This window comes from Phoenix dactylifera, chromosome 5 (assembly GCF_051530095.1).
Source record: "Phoenix dactylifera cultivar Ajwa chromosome 5, Ajwa_hap1_PhDact_Kaust_v1.1, whole genome shotgun sequence".
NCBI classification, from domain to species: domain Eukaryota; kingdom Viridiplantae; phylum Streptophyta; class Magnoliopsida; order Arecales; family Arecaceae; genus Phoenix; species Phoenix dactylifera.
Window position 1 is genome coordinate 9,761,873 of NC_143194.1, and position 21,608 is coordinate 9,783,480.

Genomic DNA, 21,608 nt, shown 5'->3' on the forward strand with positions numbered 1-21,608 from the left:
ATCTGGACACAGGATACACATGGAGTAGGTACTGCAAGCTTTGCCAAACAAATATAAACCAATAGATACAGATATATTAACAAATAAAAGCATGTATTGTTTGGAAATAAATTTAATGTAAACCAGCCTATGGAGACAATAGATACAGATGAACCAGTATACATGTAATAGGATTCCTTCTCAACTTTAGGTCTAATATCTAAATGGTACACTGAAAACAAATATAAACATTGCGAAATCATACTAAGAAATAAATTTCTGTGTCAATTTATCAAGGTTACATCTGATTTCGCCAAACTTGAATGATTTTGGATTCAAAAGCTCCCCTATGGAGCAAACACTGTGCTTCATTTTGCTGAGATGGAAGTTCACACATAAAGAGAATTTGGAAGAGCAGTATGCCTGTAGTAAAAACTATGCTAAACTCTTGGCCACTGTGGACTCACTACCTGCAGAGACCAAAATAATCACATCAGAAAATTTCAATTAATGATGTATGCGCATGTGGCCATATAAACATGGAAATATAGGGGAGCAGAGCTTCATGAACACACACCATAGTCTGGATTATATAGTTAGAGAAGATTTATACCATGCAACAGAAAGCACTAAGAACTTGGGTTTGTGCTGGGTATGCATGTCTTCTGGCTGATTTACACTTCTTTTTATTTTTAAGTTGGCTTGTCCAAGCACATCTGTGGCTCTGTAAGACCCTTATTTGATGAGCTGAAACCCCTACTTAATCTTTAAAGTAGCACATGGCAGACTAAAATATTTTTCTCCTCCATAATTCTGAACTCATATATGACATCCCCTCTTCAAGACAAAGTTGGTGTTGCCTTGTATCCTATTCAAGGTTGCATAATCTCATCAAGGGGAAGGCAAACCCTTTATCCTTTGTATCTTACAACTCTTAATAGTTACTAAACATAAATAGGTTTTTTCTCTCTTGGATGATACATGGAAATTCAGAACTTTATGTCCTTGGCGTGCTGCCATTGTTACTTTAATAAAATTTAGATGGTAGCTTCCACCTTGTTTGAAAATGCAGTGAATAGAAGTTCAGCATTGTATTGTTACTATAATACGGTACCATATGAAAACTACACGCAACTATTGATAAGTCTCTTGGATGCAATCAAACATATAGTCAGTAAATACAAAAGGTAAGCTGAATACATTAAATGACCAGTAATAATAATAGTCTTGTACTTTATTTTCTATCTTTTATTTGATTATGTCTAGTGATAACAATAGCATATCCCTTGTCTCTAGATCATGAATATGACTACATGTTCCATTATTGATATCAAAATCACTGAAGAATGAAAGAAATTTTGGTGAGTCAAAATCAATGCAAGTAACTCTAGTTGTATGAACAGATTCATCATGCAAGTATATCTACCTGAAATGTCAATACTGTTCTAGCATCCTGTATTTATTCATGATCGTCCAAAATTTTTTATTCCAACCAGTACATACTTCTGCCATCACATTTTGAAATTGGAAATCCTTGCACTAGGAATACACCTTTAGTTGATAAAACAATGGATCACATTTTGCACATGTTTGGATATATAAAAATCAAAATAACTTTTCATCTCTGTTTTGTTACAAGGAACTTAAGATTTTATCAAGATATGTGCTGGATTCTTAGAGTTGCAATTCAAGTACATCTATCTGAAATGCCAATACTGCTCTAGTATCATATACTCACTTATGATCTTCCAAAAAATTTTGTTCCAACAACTACCCATTTCCTCCATCACATTTGAAATTGGAACATTCTTGCAAGGAATATACCTTTAGCTGATAAATTAATGGATCACATTTTGCAAATGTTTGGATATATTAAAATTAAATCAAAGTAACCTGTCATCTCAACTTTCTTGCGAGAAGGTTAAGATTTTTTATCAATCCATTATTTGTTATGTTGCACAATCCACAGAAATGTGGAACAACAGATTATTTCCATGAACTTTCGAGTATCATAATTTCTTCCTTCTTTTTTCCTAATTCTAAACTTGGCTCCATTTATGAGCAACCAGCCAACAACACAAACCTCTTAAAAACGGAAACATAAATAAATTGAATTTTGATAAAAGTAAAGAAATAAAAATTTACTTAAAAACGTCCACATGCAAGCTTGACTGGGGAAGCAGATCAAAAATGCATCAATGATTAATGCTAAATGATAAATTTGTGCAACGCTTGAGATTATGAAATCCAGTCAGCGAAATTATTAACCACGAAAAATAGGAAGACAACAGATAAGAGTTTATGCGAATCGATGCAAAGAACTAGTCAAAGATGTTAATTAAGGGGCATCTTTAATCAACTTCTTTTCAACAGAATGAATGGAACAGGTGCTATACTTGGATTCATAGTGCAGGAGAACTGGAAATAATAGATGTCTCTGATAGGATGGGCAGGCTGCAGCAGCAGAATGCTCATTCGTGTTGTTGCATGACCAAAGCATTTGCTAATGTGAGAGAAGATTACGACATTAGAACAAGAAAGATTATGCTAGTTGGCGTGTTGTTGAAGTTGAGGATGGTGTGAGGGTGCAAAAGTGATAATATTCAGGCAGGTTTGATGAATCATGAAATATAAAGTTTGTCAGCACTCAGAACTGAGCATATGAAAAAATTTAGCCATGAGGAATTAGAACTTAATCAACTAAGATGCATCAGCCAACTTCAATGAAGGACAAAAATGAGTAAATGTTTGGATTTGGATCGAAGCATTTACAAATATGGGAGAAACCTAACGTAATGAATATCAATGGTGTATTAGGATTCCAGTTCCTCATGGCAGAAACTTTAGGTCAAAACCATACATGCCAGAATGCAATGCATAAGATAAGCCCCGATACATTGGATAAAGTTGGTTTAGTTGTCACCATAAACTCGCATCCTGGTCTTGTACTACTCAAGCTTCTCACGTGCATGGACGATGTACTGGCAAATAATGATATAGTCCTGGACGTTGATACAAGATTTGATAAACTCCCATGAGAGCTCACTAAGCTTTAATATTTTAATATCTTATACTCGCCAGTGAAAAGGATTCTCTCAAATTGTTGAACACGCACAAAAGTGCTCCTAACGTCGGAGACTTTTCCCTAGAGCTGAGGGAAGATGGGAGAAAGCATTAGACTTGGACCAGCCAACTAATGCTTCTTGATGCCAAGAACCTCTCTCCTTGGGTAGCCCTAAGGACTCATCTCCAAACACCCACATAGAAGACATCTTGGATTTTGACCAAGAATTTTTCTGCTCAGTTTACCTAGGTAGTGATTTGCCCCTTTTCAAAATTCATGAATGGATACCTATATTTTTAACTAGATAAGAAATTGGCCCCCCTGTCAGATAAACTAGATAAGCAGGCAGACAGACACATATACATAATCAACTAAAGCATTACCTACAAGCCCTAGAAGGTCCGAAAGCATAGTATAAAATAAAATGTTTTAGAAGGTCCAGAACAAGGAGTATAGTGATGATTTGCAAGCAAACATGTCATAGAGGGATCATGAAAGGATATCATCAATTAAGGGGCAAGCACAAAATCATATCAAACATGTTCTGTGTCATCTGATCCAATTATTTAAATAAAGGGCAAAATCACATCTACAAGAAAAGAATGAAGTTCATAATCAGCATGAGATATCTAATAAGTCTGAAAGGATCTAGCATGGCCTAAGCAGAAATCTGACAGAAATCCAATTCCCAGATTTGGTATTTGACCAGTTTCTGCTTGAGCATAAAGAGATGTATGCTTCCTACAATCATGTATCTGACTGCAAATTTCGTTTGAATCGAGCAGTTTGACAAGTTTTGTGACAGATTAGGACTGTATCCAGCTGCTTTGGATATAGAGATACATTTGGATTTTGGTTAAATTTTAAAAATTTCTACAACAAGAATGGTAACATGTATCTATAGTGATAGATAATTGGTCAATGGGGAAAAACAGAGGCCTGTTTTCATTTTTGCAAATAAGTAAATCAATCCAAAATTCAGTAAGCCAGATTTTCTTTCCAGGTCTAATTATGTCTAGGTCCACAATGGAGGAACCGCTGCAAGATAAGAGACATTTGCAGAAACATATTGTAGACTTTTGATGTGCAAAATGCAAATTATCTTTAACTTGAACAGTTATCGGCTAAGTGGGGTCAATGGTATTAACACCTTTAAAACATGCAAGATATTGAAACATCACAAAATAATAAGTTATAATTCATATGCATTAAAGATGACAAGATTCTCAGACCTCCAGTGTGCTAAACACTAATCGCATCCGACTTGCTACAACTGATGGCTCCTCAGAACTACCCAATACAGCCATTTGTTCTAGTTGCAGAGTCTTCACCGGTAGCCTGTGTAAGGACATGTTAAAAATGCAGTTGAGCTCAAATTAGACAAGTAGATGAAGTGCGGACCATGTTCCGAATAAAACAATATTCAAAATGAAATAATGAGTTATTAAAATTCACCATCAATGAAAAACTAGATACAACATGTCAATAAAACTTTTTAATGCCCTTGATAATAGCAGGATTTAATGTCTTGCATGCAAGATTTTAAACACAGAGACAGGTTGGCCAGATGAGTCCATAAAATTTCGTCCACTCCTCATGTGAAATGTAAGTTTGATGGACTAATAAAATTGAAGCCAAATAATTGTGGAAAGCAAGTTATAAGCTTAGGTGAACATACTTTCTCCTATGGTGTTTCCTCTCAGATTTTAGAACAACCCCACCCACCCCAAATAAAAAAAGGAGTTCAGTTCTTGTTTTGAAATAATAATAATAATCATCCAACCCCCCAACAAGCAATTCACGACTTGTTTTGAAGTACTAAAATATGATAACAATAATAATAGTAATAATAATAATAGAAAATGCATGTGTTATTTGGGGAAAGAATTCCTGAATTAAATACACTTATCCTATCCTCGTGTGCATATCCATCTTTCTGAATACATTCAAGCCTAGTTAGGCTAACTACGTCAACAAGTTCATGACCTAATTCAATCTAGTTGTGCAGATTATAATGATAGATCTATATACTATTTCAGGATCAAAGTTTCTTTTCAACTTAGCCGCAAAAAGAAAATAAAACGTGTTATCAGCTACCTCCTAACAGCAGCACAATTATCTGCCTTAACCTTATAAACTACATAGATAAAGCAGAAAACACATGACTTTAGTAATCACAAACAAATAGAAGCAATATAACTGAGATGGAAGAAGAAAGCTACAGTGAAATATTAGTTAATACTCACCATGCCATTCCTCTTGTATAATAAGCATTGGCTATGAGAGCACAAAATCCTCGCCATTGATGCATAACTTCAGATGAAACTGGTGATGTAGAAGACCACCTAACAATTGTTGGTTGTGGTGTGCACAGGATAGTGATAAAGACAATGCTCAACCACAAAATGCACTCATGGACCTGCATAAATAAGATGACATGAAATTTGTAAATCTTTGATTTATTAATCAGAATCACAAGTTACCTGGTCAAAGTACTCACCAAAACTAATTTGTGCAACTGCAATTAGTATTCATTACAACTATCTAGAATTTGAAAAATGAAAGATAATGCTTTTCACAAGGAAAGAAAAAATATGCAAGTGGAGTACAATATTAAAACAAGTCCCTTCCTGCTTATTCAAGACATTTTTTCTACATTTATTATGCAGTAACAGAAATAAACATGGCAATAAGGCTAGGTATTTCTCTCTCTTGGATCATAAAATTTACTAGATAGTGTTTTTTCAAATAATTACTACGTGAAGAGTCAAATGGAAGATCAAGGTCATCATGAATAAACAATTGCCATAAGTGTCAGACTCTCAAGATTTTTAACCAACCCATATACTCAGCAAATCTAAAACCCAATACAAGTTGTTTGCGAGCTAGACACTATCTGCCTTTAAGCGAATCCCAAAAAATGATTGGTTAAAGTCGTTCAATAGTGCCATTTTTATGCTTTTGACCTAGTAGTCGGGATCTTCTGCTGAGGGTGACGTGCCTGCTTCAGAATCTTCCCAGAATCTCCAACATGCGACTTCCTAAGTGTTTCCTTGCTAAAAGGGTTTCTAAAGTATCCGCATTCCCATACTTGCTTTGTTTCTGGATACTAAGGCTTGTGATATATCTAGCGACCAGCTTGTTCCTGAAGAATCAAAGACATTTGTACAAAATGGTTTTACCAGTTTGATTTATTGAAAGGCATGATAATTAGTGTCCTATGATGAGAGGTTGTCAAGCATGAGGCTTGATTCTCTTTAGATATAAAGTTTACATGTAAGAAAATTAAAGCTTCTTCCAAATCCTTGAGCTAGTTGTGCACGTGCAGCTAGTTTCATTTCTTTAACTTCAAGAAGGCCAGGCACAAGTTTTTCCACTAGGCTTGAAATACGTGTTTCCTAAACTTGACATGGATCTTACATTATAATAGTGATGACATGTGTCCTAAGTTAACATTTTCAAAGAGACGGTCTATTCGTGTTAGATTTCATGATAGTGATGTGGATGTGAATTACATTGATAATCTAGTCTTTGTGTCAAGGTTTTAAATATCATGGAGCAAGGTTGTACTAGTTTTTCCATGAATGCCCAGCATCCTGACATTCGGGATGGGTGATGTCCCGTCCCATCTCAGACCATTTCCGAACTTCTCCCATCCTGACACTAGGGATGGTGCCCCGTCCCGACACTTGGAACAATGGGACACACTATCGTCCTACTAGTTTAAATACCATGGGATAAGGATGCCCCAATTTGTCTGTGAAACAAGATGCTCCACGTTCTGACACTAGGAATGGTGCTCCATCCTAACACTTGGGACGGTGGGACACCACACCATCCCACTAGTATTTAAAACCTTACCCTGTATCATGCTACGTTTTTCCAAAGTAAAACATGAATTGGATTCCATTTTAACAGATGACATGAAACTGATCTTCTTTGCTTGCCTTAGAAGTATATTTATGACTTTGGTGCTTGATTAGATATATTGCTGCTTAGGATTAAGAACAAATTACTAGCCATGGTAATATGCAATGCTTGAATAACCTGTAATTTATCAAGTTCATGCATAAGTTACTGTGAGATACTGGGCTGAAGTCGGCAGCCCCAGCCGACTTCAGCCCAACGCCCCTTTTGGAAGGGGCAGAGCAGGGGATCGCAAACGCCATCCCCCTCCGCCTACTCCGAGCGCGACGGGAGCGGAGGCGCCGCGGACAATCCGCGGCAACCCCACGGCCGTTTTGTGGCCGCTCTGCGTCCGCACGAGCGGCCGCTGATCACGGCCGCCGCGAGAATCATGGCGGTCCACCATTCGAATTGGGGGCCTATTAAAAACCCCCATTCTTCTTCCTCTGTGATTGCTCCACCACCGACCCTCTCCTCCCTCTTCTCCCTTCTTCTCCGATGACCGCATGCGCCACTCCAATCAAGTTCAGCCACCCAGGGAGCCTAGCTCCTTTGATTCTCTTAGTCCCCTATTTTTCGATCTAGTTTGGCCGTTGGAAACCCCACCACCGTCGCCGCGGCTAGCTGCCGAATCGAGCCACCTGCGGCCGAGATCCGCCACCTCCGTCGACCGCCGGTAAGCCCTCTTCCCTTTTTGCTCTTCGATCTAGCCGAAACATGCTTGATTTCCTTTCCTTTGCTTTGGCCCCAAACCAAGATCACTCGGTTTTCCCTCGACGCCCGTCGCCGCAGAAGCCGCCGGCCGCCACTGCAGTCGGCCGAGCAACAGCCCCCGGCCGCCTTAGCTGACCCCCACCCCAGCCGGCCCCTTCTTCTTCCTCTTCCGTTCTCCCATCTCCCTTGTTCATGGGGAGCTCGGTGAAGAAGAAGGCCACTGTGGGCCGTGAGCAGAATGATGGGCCGATGGGCCCTGTTCCATTGCAGGCCCAACTTGGGCCAAGTCCAGTCCGGTTGGGCCTAGTTGGGTAGTACCCTTGTGGGCCCAACTTGGGCCCAGTTCAGATCCGAACCCGGAACCTGAAATCTGGAACACGAAACCCGAAACCAGAATCCGAAACCCAATAGTATTATTTTTGATTTTTGCTTAGCTCTGAAATTAACAAAGAAATTAATTAAATTTAAACAGGTGAACCTGATCCGCCTATCTGAAGTAGGAGTTAAGCGAGAAGAGGTAAGTAACTTAATGCTTCAAAGTGCATTTTTCTAAATTATTTGGTAAAATATTTATTAGTGGATTAAATTTCGAAATATGTTTTGTATTTGGTAAAATGGGTCTGGTATGTTAAATTTTATTTGAAAATTATGCTCTAAAATCCATAAATTATGACTGGGCAATTTATGAAATCTGCTTATATATATATATATGCATTCTCAGCATGGCTATGATCTGTTCTGTTCTGTTCTGGCCCTACCAATGGGGTTACACGTTGGACCTGTCGACTTGTAATCTGTGAGGAACCGGTTTCGACACACCGCCACCGGTGATTAGAATAGTGGTTTCTGGACACCGGCTGCCATCGCTGGGTAAATATAGTGGATTTGGCACTTTTGTGCAACACCGACTGCCATCGGTGGATAAAAATAGTGGATTTGGCACTTTGTGCAACCCATGCCACTGGGGTACGTGGCCGTAGCCTATTATGTTGAGATTATGATATCAGAGTTTTTGAAAAAAATGATAATAAGTTTTAAAAATAGTAAAACAAAGTTATTTATGATTTATTCCAGACATTATCCTGTATTTTGATCTGATATGCTCTGACCCCACTTTGGGATATTTTGTTGCTTACTGGACTAGTGTAGCTCATTATTTTATTTTTTCTATTTTTCAGATCCAGAGGCTTGATCACACGGAATTGGGGAGTGCGTTAGATTTTTCGATGATTTCTTCGATTATTGGCATTTTAGTTAAATTAGTTTGGACATTTAAATTATGTTAGCATATGCTATTATGAAATTTTGTAAAACTGCTTTTGACCAACTTAAATAATTATGTCATTTTTGAACATCTGTATTTGCTCCGATATGTTCCGATGCCTTGCATGCCTGCGCGGCCCGCCGTGCGGGCGTGCGGCGTCTGCCGCGCCTCGGGCTCAGGGTGTGACAGATTTGGTGGTATCAGAGCTCAGGTTTCAGATTCCTAGGGATTGTGTTTGAAATAGTCAGATGGAGCTTAAGTTCTATGATCTTTAGGATTCGTCGGAAAGTTTGAGAGATGGGTAGACATTAGACCATTAGACAAAGGTATTTATTTGCTTTTGTTATTAATAAAATTATGTTATTTTATCAGTAATTTTGAAATGCTACAATTAGAATGCAACCTAATTATGGTCGTAACCGAAGTGTGAATAAACTATTTTGAGAGAGTTTTCTTGATGGAGTAATTTGTATTTCAGGTTATGATTAAATAAGATTTTGATAAAATTAAGTAAAGGAATATTAACCATGGAATATTATCATGCATTATAAATTATTAGTTTGGAAGTTTAACTTGATATGGGGTACTGTGATGTTACTTCTAGCTTGAAGTTAATTGATTCAGTGGCATGTTAAGGTTCACATATAAAGTGTTGATTTAAGGTCTTCTAACTTAGTGGAGCTTTGAGAAAATTTTCTGGATGTTTTTACTTATAGGAGTTGACTTGAAATTGTCTACTTGAATTGATAAGAAAATTAAGATTCAATTCATTTTGAATTATAGTAATTGGCCTATATGAGGGTTTTGAATGTATTCGTTGACAAGGATAATTCTAGATAGATGTGCTCAAAGTAAAATCATAGAGCTTATATCTTGGTGGAGTTTCTTGTAAATCTTTGAACTAGATTATTAGATTTTTGTGAGTTAAATATTTATAAATCAAAGCCATGAGTTGATTATGGATTTTGTAACGCCATATGAGAAATGCAAGTGGGATTTCATGAGAGGCCCAAATAAGTTTAACCTAAAAGAAAAAAATTTGGGATGATTGAGTAGGCTCCTGAGTAAGTTAATCTAGAATCTTTTAATTATCGAAGCTTAGAATAAATATCAACTTGTATAATAAAATTGTCAAGGGAAACTAGAATTGGTTTAGTTCAAATTTGGATCTAGAATATGATTACTTGATCATATGATAGTACAAATACGGCAACTATCTCAAGGGTTAATCATGACCTAGTGTACTTGGGAAGCAAGGATAAAATTTTGCTTGGATATTAAAAAAAAAATGTTGATGATCTGGGATTATTAAAAAATTTTGGAGAATATTCATCAGAGTTGCGCAGCGAAAGTATGATGGACTGAGTAAATTTAAACTGGCCAAAAATATTGACTGTGTTTTGGTAACATGTTATGATGAAAGACTATGTTGTTCAATAATGAATGATTTTGTTAATAAGAGAAGGTGAATACTATTGATTCTCTGGTCAATCATGATATGATTATGTTATCTCTTGGATAGACTTTGCTATTTTTGGGTATGCTAAGAAAATAATAATAATAATAATAATAATTTGAGCGTATCATGACTTGGGTTAGTTGATTGTTGACCAAATATGGTCTAATTTGTTAAGTATCTGAACAAATCATGCATTATTTGCTCCTATCTTATGATTTATAAGTTTAAGTTAAAAGCTTTGTGGCATATTGAATCATGGTATCTATACTTTGCCTTCTCAGACCTGCTTTTGTGATTTGATGCAAATCATTTTTGAGATAGACCGTTGCTAACTAATGATCATCAGTACATGTTCATTTTATGAATTACATTCCTAGCCATATAATGATTTGACTCTAAGGCCCTGTTTGGGGGAGCTGTTGGCAATAGAGCTGTTGGAAGTAGAGCTGTTCGAAGTAGAGCTGTTGGAAGTAGAGCTTTTATAAAAAGCTATTTGCTGTTTGGTAACTACATTTCTAAAGTGCTATGGCGCTTTAACATTTGTTTGGTAAACAAACTGAAAAAGTACTTTTGTATGACAAAATGACCATAAAGGACATTACTAGTATTATACAATAGTGCATAATAAAATATAATATATATTAATACATAAATATATGATATAGTATAATATTAATGTAATATAATATTATATTATTATAATATAGTACTATAACATTGTATACTATAGGATAATAATTTAATATAATATTAAATTATTTAACATAACATAATATTATATTATATTATATTATATTTATAGTATAATGCAATAATAAATGTATAAAATATTATAATTATTAGTATAAATTAATTTTTCACTCTTTTGATGACCATTTATTTCTCTAACAAATTTTCTAGCTAGATAAAAAATTAGTTAAATAATTACTAATATTTTTATTTATTTATTTATTTATTTATTTATTCTTTCATTTATATGCATATTTATTTATTTATTTTCTTTTTTTCTTTCCTTTTTTTTTCTTCCGTTTTTTTTTCTTTCCTTTTTCTTCTTTTTCTTTCCCTTTCTTTTTTCTTCTCTTCTTCTCCTTCCTTCCTCTTTTTCCTTCTCCTTTCTTCTCCCGCGAGGCCGGTGGCGCCGGAAGAGGGCCGGGCCGCGGCGGCCGCGGGAGGAGGCCCGGGAGGGGAGTGGGACGGCGGGCCGCGGGGGGAGGGGGGCTCGGGAGGAGGCCGGGACGGCGGACCGCAGCGACCGCAGGGGGAGGGGGGCTCGGGAGGAGGCCGGGACGGCGGGCCGCGGCGACCGCGGGGGGAGGGGGGCTCGGGAGGAGGCCGGAACGGCGGGCCGCGGCGACCGCGGGGGGAGGGGGGCTCGGGAGGGGGCCAGGACGGCGGGCCGCTGGGGGAGGGGGGGCTCAGGAGGGGGCCGGGACGGCGGGCCGCGGCGACCGCAGGGGGAGGGGGGCTTGGGAGGAGGCCGGGACGGCGGACCGCGGCGACCGCGGGGGGAGGGGGGGCTTGGGAGGGGGCCGGGACGGCGGGCCGCGGGGGGAGGGGGGCTCGGGAGGGGGCCGGGACGGCGGGCCGCGGCGACCGCGAGGGAGGGGGGCCTCGGGAGGGGGCCAGGACGGCGGGCCGCGGCGCCTGCCGGGGAAGCGGCGGCCATGGCCGCTCCTTCCTCTTTTTTTTGTTCTGGTGGGTCGCAGCGATGGCTGGGGAGCACGGCCAAGGGTGGCTGGGCAGCCACGGGCTGCCTCCCAAAACAAAAAAAAAGAAAAAAAAAGGAGGGCCGGCGGCATTGAGGAGAAGAAGGAGATAGAGAGGGAGAGAGAGAGAGGGGGGATGGTGAGAGAGGAAGAGGCGGTGGAATGGAGATTTTTGGAAGGAAAAATGAACTTTTAAATGGGGGTATTTTGGTCAAAAATACAGCTTCCCGACAAAGCTGAAAACAGCGTTTTCGGAAAGCTCCAAAATGGAGCTTCTGCCAAAAAGCTGTTTTCAGCTTCCCGCAAAAGCTGAAACAGCTTTTCCAAAATTTTACCAAACACTCTTTTTTACCTAAAAGTACTTTTGGAGGGCCAGAAAGTGCTTTTTGGCCCTCCAAAAGCTCCCCCAAACAGGGCCTAAGGTTGGTCATTATCTATTATGGGATCAGCTCACTACCATAATATGGGCATCGAATTCATTTTACTTCAAGTTCTATCCCAAACGGAACTAATTCTAATCAATCCTGTTGTGAATCGATCCTGATCTGATCTCGAGTGAACATGCATCAAGGTGATAATTTCAATCTAAGATTTTAGTTAGTCACTTATCTAGTGTTAATCTTGCGAGTTTTATGAAATTGTTGATAGTTGATCCAAAGTTATCTATCACACTGATTTCGATCAAGAAGAATGAGATCTTGGATTTATATTACTCAATGGGCTAAGCATCTTTAAATTTGAAAGGCCTGGATCTCTCAAATTTCGAGGACGAAATTTTCTTGAGGAGAGAATGTGAGATACTGGGCTGAAGTCGGCAGCCCCAGCCGACTTCAGCCCAACGCCCCTTTTGGAAGGGGCAGAGCAGGGGATCGCAAACGCGATCCCCCTCCACCTTCTCCGGGCGCAACAGGAGCGGAGGCGCCGTGGACAATCCGCGGCAACCCCACGGCCGTTTTGTGGCCGCTCCGCATCCGCACGAGCGGCCGCTGATCATGGCCGCCGCGAGAATCATGGCGGTCCACCGTTCGAATTGGGGGCCTATTAAAAACCCCCATTCTTCTTCCTCTGTGATTGCTCCACCATCGACCCTCTCCTCCCTCTTCTCCCTTCTCCGATGACCGCATGCGCCACTCCAATCAAGTTCAGCCACCCAGGGAGCCTAGCTCCTTTGATTCTCTTAGTCTCCTATTTTTCGATCTAGTTTGGCCGTTGGAAACCCCACCACCGTCGCCGCGGCTAGCTGCCGAATCGAGCCACCTGCGGCCGAGATCCGCCACCTCCGTCGACCGCCGGTAAGCCCTCTTCCCTTTTTGCTCTTCGATCTAGCCGGAACATGCTTGACTTCCTTTCCTTTGCTTTGGCCCCAAACCGAGATCACTCGGTTTTTCCTCGACGCCCGTCGCCGCAGAAGCCGCCGGCCGCCACTGCAGTCGGCCGAGCAACAGCCCCCGGCCGCCTTAGCTGACCCCCACCCCAGCCGGCCCCTTCTTCTTCCTCTTCCGTTCTCCCATCTCCCCTGTTCATGGGGAGCTCGGTGAAGAAGAAGGCCACTGTGGGCCGTGAGCAGAATGATGGGCCAATGGGCCCTGTTCCATTGCAGGCCCAACTTGGACCAAGTCCAGTCCGGTTGGGCCTAGTTGGGTAGTACCCTTGTGGGCCCAACTTGGGCCCAGTTCAGATCCGAACCCGGAACCTGAAATCTGGAACACGAAACCCGAAACCAGAACCCGAAACCCAATAGTATTATTTTTGATTTTTGCTTAGCTTTGAAATTAACAAAGAAATTAATTAAATTTAAACAGGTGAACCTGATCCGCCTATCTGAAGTAGGAGTTAAGCGAGAAGAGGTAAGTAACTTAATGCTTCAAAGTGCATTTTTCTAAATTATTTGGTAAAATATTTATTAGTGGATTAAATTTTGAAATATGTTTTGTATTTGGTAAAATGGGTCTGGCATGTTAAATTTTATTTGAAAATTATGCTCTGAAATCCATAAATTATGACTGGGCAATTTATGAAATCTGTTTATATATATATGCATTCTCAGCATGGCTATGATCTGTTCTGTTCTATTCTGGCCCTACCAATGGGGTTACACGTTGGACTTGTCGACTTGTAATCTGTGAGGAACCGGTTTCGACACACCGCCACCGGTGATTAGAATAGTGGTTTCTGGACACCGGCTGCCATCGCTGGGTAAATATAGTGGATTTGGCACTTTTGTGCAACACCGGCTGCCATCGGTGGATAAAAATAGTGGATTTGGCACTTTGTGCAACCCATGCCACTGGGGTACGTGGCCGTAGCCTATTATGTTGAGATTATGATATCAGAGTTTTTGAAAAAAATGATAATAAGTTTTAAAAATAGTAAAACAAAGTTATTTATGATTTATTCCAGACATTATCCTGTATTTTGATCTGATATGCTCTGACCCTACTTTGGGATATTTTGTTGCTTACTGGACTAGTGTAGCTCATTATTTTATTTTTTCTGTTTTTCAGATCCAAAGGCTTGATCACACGGGATTGGGGAGTGCGTTAGATTTTCCGATGATTTCTTCGATTATTGGCATTTTAGTTAAATTAGTTTGGACATTTAAATTATGTTAGCATATGCTATTATGAAATTTTGTAAAACTGCTTTTGACCAACTTAAATAATTATGTCATTTTTGAACATCTGTATTTGCTCCGATATGTTCCGATGCCTTGCACGCCTGCGCGGCCCGCTGTGCGGGCGTGCGGCGTCTGCCGCGCCTCGGGCTCGGGGCGTGACAGTTACACCCACCATGCCATATATATAAGATTCCAACAAGGCCCACACTGAGCCAAAACCAATCAGTGCTAAAAAAAATGTGTTATGTCCTGCTATGCTGGAGGCACTTATTGACAAGATATGCAATATTGTGAATTGATGCTTTAATAAATGCAAATAATCACTCAAAATAATGATAAATAGACATGGTTTAAACCCCCAAAAATACAAGCTCATAAAAAAAATTGCAACACAAATTATTCCAAACATGCATGTAAATTGATCAATGCATTGCATGAATCAAAGCAACAATATACAACATTATACAATCTCAATCTTAAGAAAAGAAAAAAAAAACTCATAATTTTATGATGTTTCCCATATACATACTGCAAATTATTTGAAAAGGATTATGATGAAAAATATATTTAATGATTGTTCTAGTCATATTTCTAGTTATCAACTAAAACTTGTGTGCACAGTGCACTAACCATAATAAATAAATGAAAACAAATGATATGTGAGACTCAAGAAAACAAACTTACAAGATAGCATATAGAGAGTATATTTACATGCAAATGATAAGACAATTAGTTTAAGAAATGAAGAGTAACAGCACATTTTTCAAGTTAAATATCAATGACTCAAATAAAATTTCACCTCCTCAGCAAGAATTTTGAACTTCACACTTGTTCCTCCACCGTAAGTTTGTAGTCCTTCAATCTCAATGCCAGAATCCTTTATATTCATAAGTTCTTTTCTTAAACCCTCATCAGTACATCCAAGTGCATATGCATTCACCCCAGCACTGATAAATTCCTGACAAGAATTAAATGAATGTACCATGTGGAAAAGGAAAACTATACGTCAGTTTACCATCAGGAAATGTAGATCACATATGGTATATAAAATTTGAGGTAGATGATATACTTTTAAGTTGTCGCCACCTCCACGATCAACTACATTCCTATACCGTTTAAATAGGCTGATTGCAATGTTACGGGATGAGCGATAGTCCTCATCTGATGATGCATTAATATGCAAACAGCGCTGCACAAGAATATAAAAACTCACTTAAGAGATGAACATATCATTTACTACTTCAGGAAAACTTTCTCATTGAACCTTCTGTTCATTACTTTTTTCTAAACAATAATTCACAGATTGGAATGAAGATAGTATACCAGCCAATTCTTTGTGCTTCCTTCTTTGGACGCTCCCCACAGATGATGACTTCTTAATCTGCTAGAGTGATACTTAAAGCTTGAAAAGTTCCAAGATTTTTGCACTTGGATTTCCAAGGAATTCTGACAAGCTACAGTGTTACTCGTGTTATGAGCATGTAGAATGCTGCCTGGACTGGCTTGCAGAAATGGTTTTGGTTCTCCATCAGTCCACACACTTTTCATTGCCGTTGAAGCATACATCGTCAACATGGTTGCCTCATAGCCAACAAGACATTGGGGTTTTCCAAGTTATACTCCAGACATCTGCATATTCTCCAACAAACAAACAAGCCTTTCACTAGCATATACCTTAATTTATATTCAAAGAAAGATAGAATAATGAGAATTATAACCCAGAATTTATTTGAATACGCAGGAGGCTGATTTAAAATTGATGACAAACTATAACCAAAATGAAGATGCCCACTAAAGAAAAAGCTCATGACTTGGAAGTCTCATATTCTTGCAATTTCTACAACAGGATGGACCCTTAGGTTGCATGCATGAGGCACAGTTGACTGCAATAAAAAGAAAATAGGAACTCCACACTTTTTTTGAGTTGAAACACCACCTTTCGCTCAATATGTTGCACAGCTCAATTACCTTTGTTTTTCTTCATATCAAGTAATCATCTTCGATTGCTTAATAAGATACGTTGCAGAGCTCAAGCACTTTCGTGTTTCAGGTTACAAGAAAAATAGATCTGCCACGAGTTTGTTTAAATCAAGTTTTTACATCTCAGTACTAGGTCTCCAACCATGCATGGTATGGTACATCCCCATACCAATGCATGGTAAAATGCTAAGTCAAAACAGCACCCGAACTATGTTTCCGTACAATAATGAATCAAGCCCTATATTGTACTGGTTCCTTACCAGTATAATGTGGTAGGCCTGGTACAGACCAGTAAAATCTAGTACACAAAATATTCAATATTAAAGAATGCAACCATGCTGCTCAAGTTTAGTAGCAATTAAATCTACCTCATTGGGAGTTTTTAGTCCATAAGAGATTGCACCTCTGCCTTTATGAGTGGCTTCAGGAAGCAAAAGATCCTAACAAATTTCTCAGCACTCAACTTTTGGAGCGGTGGAGTTCAATTTCTAGCAAACCTACGTTTTAACCTTTGTTTTCCCAAATCTTCCACTTGCACTTAATGCACGGTTTCAATATTGTTCTTTCCTGTTTTGCCTATGGAAAACAATTAGGACGTCCTTTCAAATATGGCATTAATACAGCAAAGGTTGAGAATTCCTAGTCTTCGAATATTTCCAATTCCTGCTCTTCCAACATATACAATTCTCAAAATCATTTAAAAAAAATCAAGGGATATTTTGGCTCTTAATGTGGTTGTACAGTATAGATTTGTTGTTAAATCAAGTATTTTTTGGAGTGAAAATTTAGAATGACTAAAGATCCATATAGATTATTTTTTTCTATTTATGTAAAGCAGCAAGCTTTCAACTCCACCAATGACAGTAAGCACTTCTTTCCGTTATGATAGCAAATTTTGGCTATTACTATTAGATATATATGATTTTTAGGTACCATTATTTGCATCAATGCTACTGAAAGCGACGCGCAAGAATAAAAATGGTAATAGGAAGAAAAAGGAAGAGGGAGGAGGAGGAGAAAAGGACAAACGAAATAATAATATTTTATAACTCCAGATAGTCAAAAATGGTTACAGCAAATTAGTCATTCCAATGTCTGCTAAGACTATCAAAAAAACCAGCGAATTGCATAATCCATGCAAACCTTCTAAAGTTGTTTCCTACAGTTTTTAAGGAAATGCAACAAAACATTCTACATGTCACATAATTGAATTCCTGGAGTTCTCAATAACTAAATAAGCACACACCATTCAACTCTCTCCCCTCCCTGTCCCCCTCCTCTCTTTGTGCATGCTATGTATTGCTCGCAGCTACTGTATTAGGGCATCGCATCATTACCACTCAAGACAAAACATTAATCAACCCTAATGCATGCACAGACATGCACATGCAAACATGCACTTACACGCACGCATGTGCACGCATGCACATGCTTCTCCTTTTGGAATGATTAAGGCTTCAATCCTACAGGGGCAAAAATAATGAAAAGTTATCCAGGATATGCACTTTGATCATGACCCAGAACATCTAAAAATACCTAGAAACCAAAAACCATGTGTTTTAAAGGCCATTTAGATATGTATCAAGTGGTCCTAGAATAGTTTAAATGGCTTGATGCAATGTTTTAATTTGATTTATGATTTGGAAGAACCCATACAAATTAAATTTGGTTCATGCATGTTCAAAGATGTGGAAATCATAAACAATGGTGTGGATCCAAAAATTATAAATGTTAACATGCAATTTAATATAATAACACTGTTGGCATTGTCCATTGTATATCCTTCACTTGGTACATACGCACATGATCTTCAAAACACGAGTTTTTTTTATTTTTCAGGCATTATAAATACTATATCATGATTGATGGAGTAAATCCACAAATTAAGCATTAGTTATTTTGCACTTGTAGGATTCAGACATCAAAATTCGTGCAGGCACAAGCAAAAAAGGCTTCTAGGGAAGGACTAAGAGGCACGTGTATGGAAAATAAATGGCTTAAAGTTATTTTTTCTTTATTCCCATACACTTAAAATCCAAGAACGGTTCTTTCATCATGTAAGAAGTGCATTAAATGCATCCCAAAGTTAAACATGTCAAATAATGATGGCAAATCTACAGAAACACATAAAATCAAGAATACTTCTAAGATATCATCCACATAGACAGGTATAGGATTTCATCAGATATCATCACATAAAGCCATTAATTCTTCCCAGTTCATGTTCAGTGTTTGGTGTTATCGTAAATGATGATGTAGTTAGCCATTAATTCTTCCCAGCTCAAGGGCATTTTCTTCATAACACCTCATAATGCAGTATGTACAATGTCATAATAAAGGAAAAATGTTGTAATGTCTATTGGAATGTTACTCCAAACTTATGCATGGCACCTTCTGCTCATGCAAACATATCAAGCTTAGATCCATTCAATCCACGAATACACATATTACTTCATGTAGGAAGTAAGATCTCTTAGTGTACTGGTTTAGATGTTAAAATGATTAACATTGAATGCAGATAAGCCCAAATAGTCTATATTAGAAAAGGACAGATTCTTCATTCTTATAGTATATATCTTTATTACCATAACTGTTAGCAAGGTTATATATCTTTACAAATTAGTGCAGGAAAGTCAGTGGCCCGTACAGCACAGCAAAGGTGACCTATAGCAATTAATTTTTTTGTGTTAAAAATGCAGCTATTTAATGTTTGAAGTAAAGCTTGCTCGGAGGTGTACTAACATATAGACCCCCTATTTGTAAAACAGGCTAGTACTAAATGAGCATAATCATAATAAATATAAAATCAGGATGAGTTTCAGAGTTTGCCATGCTTTCTACAAGTGGCTGTAAACCTACCATCAACCATACACATTTTTTTAAGCCTAGGATTGACACTGGTGGTATTATAAAATATAAGTGTGGAAATTTGGTGATACGTAAAAGGGAAAGATACAGCTGTCCATTATGCAGCCATATAGTATCTAGTATTCCAGAACTGGAATTGAACTGAACTCTGGCATCAGACAGCTGTTGTGCATGGGAAAAGTAAAGCGCACTGGCAACAATAAAGTCTGGAGGGAGATTAGCAGATTCCTTACTAACAGAAAACCAGCTCAAGTGTCAAGCCCTTACCATCTATCCATCCTCAATAATCCATGAGCAACTTATTTATTGAACTATGATTTTTATGTTTCCTTCAATCCAAATTTCTTCAGGATGGTAAACAGACATGCAGGCCAAACAACTGTGCAGATCACCAAGTAGCCAATCTTTCATTCAAAAATAAAGGAATAATAAAAACTGGAAGAGACCCGTCAAGACCCAACTTTTGTGATAAAGTTATCCAAAGAATCAATCAAAAAAAAAGTAAAATGATTGAAAACATAATGCACCAAGCTATGCAAATTTAAAAGGGACACACTTATTTCAGAAGAGGAAACCATGCTGCATGAATTAATCTGTGGAATAACGACTTATCAAAGTAAGCCAGAAGCTATCGAGCGTAACCAAGTTCTATCACCCAAAAGAAGAAAGAGAAGAACCATCGAAAATATATGATGTTTCTACCTAGAAATTCTAATCTTTCAACTAACTCAAACAGCCTGAAATCTGATCCATAACCTTAACAACTCAGTTTCCTGAATGTTCCATTCATTTAATATGCAGAAAAAGCCAAATGATCAACTTCAGCGCTAGTTTTTCAACAATTTGACAGGGTTTTTGTTGACAAATATCTGTACTGGTGCAGCATGTCCAGCGATCACCACAAGCATGATCTTGCAGCTTTCCAACAACATAAATCTACATAAAAGCTGACTAATTCGATGATTTAAAGTCTACTGAACAAATAAGGAGAAAAAAAAATAAAAGAGATCTTCCTACTATCTTCATGGTCAGCATATATTTTCAAGTACGGGAACAAGATCATCATTCAGGGTTGCAGTTACAGCTAAAGACAACATTTTCAGAAGAACTCAAAGTCGTACAACTCTCCCCTAATAAAAAGAACGATTACTGATAGGGATGAAAGCTTGGTATCTAATAAAAGACATCGAACAATACCAAAGGGCATTTATACTACTGGAATTACTTCGAGCAACCCGACAAACATGGGGTTATTTTACCGTTAACGACCAAAACTAGTGCGAATTTGAAGCTACAATGGATAGGCTGATAAAAATGACCCATGAACCACAACTCTTAGAACTCAAAACCAGAAATTTTATTCAGTTAACCAAAATTCGAGAGTCAGGTCGAATGAGAAATCTAATAAAGCTAATAAATTTGAAGAAAGGGAAGACTAGATGCCTCTGAGACTCACCAGGCTTGGGGATTCAACATAGACGAAGAAGTTCTCGAGAGAAAGCCAACCGGCGAGCAAATAATGGGGCAACGAGGAGGGCAGAAGAAGGGAGGAAGAAGAGAGCTCTTCAGCCACAGATATACGAATGGCGAAGGGAGAGGGAAGGAAGGAGAGGAGGAGAGGAGCGGAGGGGCCACCGTCGAGGTTTCGCTTTCATGGAATCTGGCGGCCCTCGCCATTTTGTAGCTCCGCTCCAAGGCAATACAATCTATCGCTCTGAGGATTCGCGGCTACTAATCATCTGGTTCATGAGCTCCTCATCAGTTGGACCCAGGCTGCCGGCCCAACAGAAAAATTTGGAGTTAGAATGTATTTTTATTTATAATCTCTGTTTGATATCATATCCTCCCATATTACAATGTATTTTTATTTATAATTAATAAATAGTAATAATTATTATTAAAATAATTATGAGGAGCTCTTGAGGATAGGACTCTTCCCTCTTTTTAACTCTATTTGCAATAATTATTTATCTATTATGCAACTCTAAGCAATAGATCTAAGTATGCAATGAGAAGTTATATTTGCACTATTTTTAAATTTTATAGATAAC

At 38.5% G+C, this 21,608-nt stretch overlaps 1 protein-coding gene across 2 annotated transcripts; it reads right to left on the minus strand.

Annotated features, from left to right (window-relative positions):
* Positions 1 to 54: 54 nt before the first annotated feature.
* LOC103696249 (orotidine 5'-phosphate decarboxylase) lies at positions 55 to 21,343 on the minus strand. Of its 2 annotated transcripts, none has more exons than XM_008777796.5 (7): positions 21,014 to 21,343; positions 16,033 to 16,338; positions 15,779 to 15,898; positions 15,509 to 15,667; positions 5,290 to 5,462; positions 4,276 to 4,381; positions 55 to 449 (listed from the first exon to the last, which is right to left on the minus strand). In XM_008777796.5, the coding sequence occupies exons 2-7, from the start codon at positions 16,282 to 16,284 to the stop codon at positions 420 to 422; spliced, it is 840 nt and encodes a 279-aa protein (XP_008776018.3). In that variant the 5' UTR covers positions 16,285 to 16,338; positions 21,014 to 21,343; the 3' UTR covers positions 55 to 419. The 2 variants fall into 2 exon arrangements, with proteins under 2 accessions (XP_008776018.3, XP_088577735.1); XM_088721609.1 differs by lacking the exon at positions 55 to 449 and adding an exon at positions 1,504 to 1,530.
* Between the last annotated feature and the right edge of the window lie 265 nt (positions 21,344 to 21,608).